General features: G+C 39.6%; 1 protein-coding gene and 1 long non-coding RNA gene across 2 annotated transcripts; one reads left to right on the top strand and one right to left on the bottom strand.

Moving 5' to 3' along the window:
* Nucleotides 1-1,818: 1,818 nt before the first annotated feature.
* LOC104799992 lies at nt 1,819-3,514 on the top strand. The gene is made up of 3 exons (XR_769667.1): nt 1,819-1,921; nt 2,015-2,122; nt 3,192-3,514. It is a non-coding gene; the product is annotated as an uncharacterized LOC104799992 (long non-coding RNA).
* A 1,165-nt stretch (nt 3,515-4,679) lies between these two features.
* LOC104799991 (40S ribosomal protein S27-2) lies at nt 4,680-5,759 on the bottom strand. Its single transcript, XM_010522691.1, has 4 exons — nt 5,609-5,759; nt 5,367-5,468; nt 5,178-5,206; nt 4,680-5,042 (listed from the first exon to the last, which is right to left on the bottom strand). Exons 1-4 carry the CDS (start codon nt 5,609-5,611, stop codon nt 4,916-4,918), a joined length of 261 nt encoding a protein of 86 aa, XP_010520993.1. The 5' UTR covers nt 5,612-5,759; the 3' UTR covers nt 4,680-4,915.
* Between the last annotated feature and the right edge of the window lie 1,448 nt (nt 5,760-7,207).

Genomic DNA, 7,207 nt, shown 5'->3' with positions numbered 1-7,207 from the left:
CCGACAGTGCCACATAACTCGCCCTTGCCCTTACCTCCACAACAACCCACAGTCTCCGACACTAGTACACACCACCCCATGAGAACTCGGAGCAAATCCGGTATCTCGAAACCCAAACAGGTCCTTTCTCTCCTAGTTGACCCGATCTCACCATTGCCAAAATCACATCTTTCTGCTCTTCAAAACCCTCATTGGAGAGCAGCGATGATGGAGGAACATAGTGCTCTTATTAAAAATGGGACGTGGGACTTGGTTCCCCGCCCCCCGAGGGTTAACGTTGTTCGTTCTATGTGGCTTTTCAGGCATAAGTTCAAGGCGGATGGCTCTCATGCAAGATACAAAGCACGGTTGGTCGCAAATGGGAAATCGCAACAACCCGGCCTAGATTACGGTGACACGTTCAGTCCGGTCGTGAAACCGGCGACAATCCGGGTTGTGTTGAGTCATGCTCTATCTCACGAATGGCCAATCCATCAACTCGACGTGAAGAATGCCTTCTTGCATGGTAACCTCACCGAAACCGTGTACATGCACCAACCACCGGGCTTTGCGGACAAGACCAAACCCGACCACGTTTGTCTTCTCCGACGTTCACTATATGGTTTAAAGCAAGCTCCGAGGGCGTGGTTTCACCGTTTTGCCACCTTTGCCCACCGAATTGGATTTATACTCAGCAAATCCGATCCCTCGCTGTTCATACTTCGGCGAACCTCAGGACAAGCATTCCTTCTTCTCTACGTGGATGACATCATCCTCACGGCATCTACCTCAACTCTTCTACGTGAAATCATACAGTCTATGCATGGAGAATTTGCAATGTCTGATCTAGGCCCACTACATTATTTCCTTGGAGTACAAGCCACATTCAACGTGTTTCCTCTGTTGTTCGTTTTCGTTTGCGGCTGTTGCTGTGTCGAGGATCGAGAGAGGAGCTAGGAGCGGGCAAAATATCCAAACCCGAATAATCGAACCGAACCTGACCGATAAATATCCGAATTGAATTGAACCGATTAAAATAATATATCCGATTGGATATGAATATTTCAAACCCGAAATATCTGAACCGAAATAACCGTAAACCGAATAAAACGAACCCGAATTAACCATAACCGAAAATATCCGTTTATCCATCTATATGTCATCAATTAATATTTAATATATTCTAAATCTAATTAGAAAAAATAGTATAATGATATTGTTTTATAATCATAGTATATAAAAAAACGAAATTTGGATGTATTTTAATGTTGTTTTTGTTATTTTTATAAGATAATTGTTTGAATTTTTTAATCGATTTTTTGGATAAACCGAACCGAACCCGATCCGAACCGAACCTGAATCCGAACCGATTAAAATAATATACCCGATTGGATATAAATATTTCGAACCCGAAATACCCAAATCTGAAATAATCGAACCCGATTAAACCGAACTCCACCGATCGCCCACCCGAGCCATGGATTGGGAATTTTACTCAAATAACCCACTTGGGTCGCACCTATTTCAGCGTACACCACCGAAAAAAAATAATTTCAATTTTAACCCACTTTTCGGTTGAAAAAGTCCGAAATACCCTTTTCGTTTTATTTTTTACGACTTTATTACGACTAATATATAACTGATATACCACTAAAATAAGACAGATGATTTTTTTGCCACCTTTTTTAGAATCAATTGTAACTATATTTAGAATTAATTACGAAGTCGTAATAACGAAGTTGTTTTTGAACGGATAAATATCGTGTATTCATTAAGGTTAATTTCATCTTTTCAAACAAAAAAGTGTTATGTTTTTTGTGGTGTACGCGTGAAATAGGTGCGAGTGATTTTCCCCCATGGGTTGGAGAGGAGATCTATCGAGAAGTATGAAGGAGCTCCGGATTCTGCTCTGCCAGTCTTCTCCTGAGAGCGCTTCCACCAGGTTCCCCCCCGCCTTCGCTCTCTTTTCGTGTGTTGATCGGTGATTCACTGGATCATCTCGCGTTTCCTTTTTTGTTGTTTTTTTTTTGTTTAGGACGTTTTGTAGAGAAGAATTACGACGACTTTAAGAGCCTAAACCCTACATTCCCGATCCTGGTCCGCGAATGCAGTGGGATCCAGCCTCAGATGTGGGCGAGATACGGTAAACGCTTTCTATCTTCCTCGTGATTTTTAACTGTTGGACGTTTGCTTCCGTGACAGTGGTGATCGTTACATTAGCAATTCCATTTTCCTGTTTTAGATTTTCCTTTTTGGGAATGAAACTAAGAGCTTGATTGTGTCTCTGAATATATTCGATTCCGGGATACATGAATGTGCGAAGAGTGCATGTCTCTTTGTTGCTGTACCTAGAAAAATAAGAAGCCATGACAGCTTTCTTTCAGAGATCTAAAAAGAGAGATGCTGTAGGAAATATGTGATATAGTGATATCGAAGCTGCATTTTGTTAATGAAGATTAATGGGGTATGTGCTTATTGGCGCCCTTGCAGTTGTTTTTCTACATTCGTTTCTCATGGCTGTGCTCTTCCGTACAACCATTGTCTAAGCTGTTTCGCTTGAAGTCCATGCCTTTAAATTAATTTTTTCCGGATTGATCTCTTTCATATTGAATGGTTGCCTCAAATCTGTTTACAGATCTTTTTTTTTCCTCGTCTTTCATCGCTTTTTATTCATTAGAAGCCTCCTGGATTCCAGTTATCGGATGATGTTGGGAGTTTGCTAGTTCCCTGTCTTGGATGTGAAAGCATAAAAATTTCTGGTCTCTGTTATGGTAATCTTTTTGCTGGCTTTTCCCTTTGATAGAGAACTTATGTCGGATTTTACTGCAACTAATATTATCAGACAGAATATTTTGTAGAGAATGTCTTCATCGTTTGTCGTGTTTTGGCATCATATTGTGAACTTTACCTGATTTGAGGTGTGGTATGGGAACTCGATATCCCTTCTCTTGCACTGTGCCTAAAGTAATTAGGTTTGTTAGCACTCCGCGGGTAATCGGAGGTCATTGGACTGACAAAATTTTTGAGCAAAACCTGTGGGAGACTTATGGACAAGTTAAAATACTTTCCTCTGCCTTTTCTTTCGAATGTTAAAAATGGAGGAGCTTTCTGGCTTACAACTAATTCGTTGTTATCTTTAAATACTCGCCACTAATTTCCTTTCTCCGTTTCCAATTCAATGTACGGTTTTCATTTGTATAAACGATATGCAGATATGGGCATAGAGACTAGAGAGGTGTGTCAACTTGGATATGGAATGAGGGAGCCGCAGATTTTGAAGGCGCTCAAAGACCTTGTGAAAGCCGGAGGAGCTACAAAAGCCTAAGGTGGCGGTTGTTCAAAGACCTTGTTAAATTCCAACTGCGTTTCTTTCCTTTGGAAAGGTGTGATAGACTCTACCCATGGACACAAGATAGCTCGGGATATAGTTCCTGCTCCCAAAGGGGAAGGAGGACTAGGTTTACGAAATATACAAGTTTAAAATAATATATGTGAGCTGAAACTGGTTTGACAGATATTCTTTAAGAATGAATCATTATGTGTAGCTTGGATCAAGGAAACTTAATAGGACGAAGAGGTTTCTGGAAGGTTAACCCCTTACCAAGGCATTCATGGTCGTTTAGAAAACTCCTCAAGCTTTACCAGATGCCCCTCTCCTAATTACACATCAGAGCCGGCGATGGCAAGAGCACATTATTTTGGCAAGAAAATTGGACTCCCTTTGGTCCTTCAATCGGCTACCTAGGTAGTTCAGGACCTGCACCATTGCGGGTACACAAACACTCACTCGTATGTTGCTGACATTCATCGAGACGGAGTTTGACAACTCAGGGCTCCGCGATCAGATTTGATACTTCGGTTGCAGTTTTTCCTCACAAGTCAGAACCCTTTCGCGCTCATCACATACCGATGAAAAATTCTGGATTACTAACGGAAAACTTAGGGATAAGTGTGATGCCAAGGGTGTGTGGTCCTCTCGCGTTTCAATAATGCCGGAGAGGAGAGTTCCGTGGCATAAAACGGTCCGGGCAAAGCACGCAACTCCTAAGCATGCCTCTATTTGTTGGGTTTTCTGCCGTAATAGATGTCGGATGGACACACTACTCTCGCGGGGGCTTCAAGTTGACCCGCTATGTTTTTTTTGGAACCTGAGCGTGGAGACACGAGATCACCTTTTCTTCGATGTCAAGCGACCCATTCTATACTTACGGCGAGTTTAAGCCACTTTGGCATAAAGGAAAACCCTAACTAGTGGTCTCTGATGGAAATCACCTCCAATGAAATGTGCAGTCATGATAGTATGGCAGTTCGTCACATATACCACATGGAAGGAAAGGAATTCCAGATAATCTGAGACAGACCTACTTACATAACAACAATCCATATGTCATTAGATAGTCTGTTGTATCAAGCTTGGACTCGTGTGTACAAATTTGGATTGGAGCATAACTGAATTCCAGAACAAAAATGTCCAACCCTAATCTCTAACAATAGATAATTCCAAACATGATTTCTCAATTTATTTCCGGTTTGATCAAAAGAAATGTACAGAAGAGATTACCATGATTGTGTTTCTCATTTACAACCCAAAAAACCATCCTTTTTTAAGAGAGACCAAAAGCCTGGACAATGGGTTCATGATTTGACCTCAAGAACTTAGGATAACAAACAATCCATCAGTGACAGTCAAGAACGAATCATAATGAAATTGGACACCAAGTTGTCATAATATGAAACATGCCACAAACCAATTCATCAAAATAGGGCAGGCAAACAATGTTGAAGAGGACGAGAAATAAGATTCATGGAAATTTATGGTTCAAACACCATAGACATTACAACTACCGAGCAAGAAAATATAAACTAAAAAACATATGCTTCCTTCCATAATCTAAGACAAAACCCACATTGAGCACCTTTTCATGGGGCTGTAACCTCAATCTCCCTTTCTCCTGAAAGAACAGCCCTCAGTGAGCCTAGCTTTACCGCCGGTGGGTTGGCACAACACTGTCTGGCAGTTTCCGCACACCACAACTGTCTGAGAGTGGCTAAACACAGTGGTTCTGCATTACAGATATCCATGTGAATCATTATTCACAATTCCACGAATCTTCTGTTCAAGACAATTTTTCAAGGTGACCCTAAGACATAACCTAATCTAGAAGAAGAGACTCTATCAAGGATGATTGAAAACTCACATGTTGAAGCATCCCTGGCACTTCACGTCCTGCAAAATCAGGAATTCGAAATCAGATCCTTATGGAGTAGATCCGATTTTACCAATGTATATAGCCTCTTTCTACGAAAATCAAACGAACACAAGGTTCCCTTAAACGATTGACCACCGAATTCCAGAAACCTAAACTAAAGCAAAACAAAATACGTACCATGAAGAAGGAGTTAGGGGACTGGACGAGACGCTTGAGCTTGTGCTTTCTCTTCTCAAGCTCAGCCGGAGGGTTGAGCAGATCGATATCGTTTTGCAGAACCTGACAAACCCCGCAGATCCGAATTAAAAAAAAATCAGAATCTCGAATCCAAATCCTCCAAAACCAGAACACGGAAACCTTCCAAGGCAAAATAAACACTATTACACAAAACGAAAGAGATGAAAAGCACGAAATCTCACCATGATTATTTGCAGAAAATCTCGGAGAAGAAGAAGAAGATGAGGTCTGAGCGTAAACCCTAGCAGACGGCGAGAAGGCTCACGATGCAAGCGGCTTCGCAAAAAGAAAGCTCTAGGGTTTAGGAAACAACGAAGGCAAATGTATTGAGGATGTGAACTACTGGGCCGGAGACTCTAAGCCCATTAACTCAATCCTCTTAAAATTTACATTTCGAGTTTTCCCGTAGTATGGTAATTAGGTAATGCCCTAAAAAATTAAATAATATTAATGGAACAGCAATTTTTTAAAATGTTTGGAAACAACTATTTTTAAATATAAAACGCAAAAAATTTCTGTTTTTTTTTAAACCGTTGTAGCTATCCATCTCCTATTCAAGTTTCTCCAATTGGACCCGACCAGGAAGCTTATCTTTGTTGATATTGACGATGTAACCACATAATATACCAAGCAAATTCAAGAACTTGTGTTGAAAAATATGCTTTTTCATAATGCTCAAATCAAATACTTCATAAATTTTTTTAGTGAAATCGCTTTCAAGATCATTTACCAGTTCCTCGAGTTCGAGCTTCAAATTAGAGAGAAAAACATAATTCCAATTATATGGTTTGATCCTGGATTCGAGATTAGTTTAGACCTCTTATCAAAACACTCCATTACCCAAAAAAACTCATACGCATGTTATTCGTACCTCAAATCTCTCAACACTCTCGTGAAAAGGTTTGGTTACGCTCTCGAATAATATTTTCTTTAATTCTATAAAAGAACAAATTTATCGATAAATAAATTAATTTATAAATCTGTCGTAAAAATATGCATACATCGTAAAAGAGGGGTTTATCTGATTTACCCTTAATATGTTACATGTATTTCTATCTCTATCCTTCCCTAAATAAAAAAAAAATCCACTTCTATTATACCCTCTCAAATGTTTGATGACCAAAATGCCTTATATTATTATTTTAGATTTAATTTTTTTAATGTCAAAACTTAGGATTTCTCTCTCCTCTCTCCTTCCCTTATTTCGGTCTCTCTCTCTCTTCCTCTCTCTTCGACAGAGCTTTCTCTCTCTTACACGATTTCTCTCTCTTCTGAAACTTGCTTCTTCTTCTTTAAAATCCGGTGAAATCAAAGCTGAATCTTTCAGAAATGAGAGAGAAACTTGAAAAAATGTAAGGTATTGTTGAAATTCCAGTCTTTTTTATGCACATTTACGGATCTTGAGGTTTTTTTTAATTGATGTGTCTTTAGATTATTTTCTTCTAATTTTTTGTTGTTTGCTACCTAGAATGACATTGTTGTTTTGAATGTCATGAAGTCATAATAGATCTGTGTCAGATATGGATTTTGGATGTTTATAAAGTGTCTAGTGTGCCACGGTTCACAGAGGTCACTTGTCACCATGATCAACATGGGAATATAGGTCATAAAGTTCACAATGTCTACCTTTCCACATTAGTGAATGTGCACAACATTCATAGCATATTTAGACAACACATTGATCTAGTCCTTGCATATCGATAAATATCGGCATCCATCTCTCGATGGATAATCGGATGATCTGAAAATCAACCCAAATTAATATCCATCGCCCGGTAAGT

This window comes from Tarenaya hassleriana, unplaced genomic scaffold (genome assembly GCF_000463585.1).
Source record: "Tarenaya hassleriana unplaced genomic scaffold, ASM46358v1 Cleome621, whole genome shotgun sequence".
In the NCBI taxonomy this organism is placed as follows: Eukaryota; Viridiplantae; Streptophyta; class Magnoliopsida; order Brassicales; family Cleomaceae; genus Tarenaya; species Tarenaya hassleriana.
The sequence above is the reverse complement of the archived record's forward strand: the minus strand, read 5'-3'. Positions and strand labels throughout refer to the sequence as shown.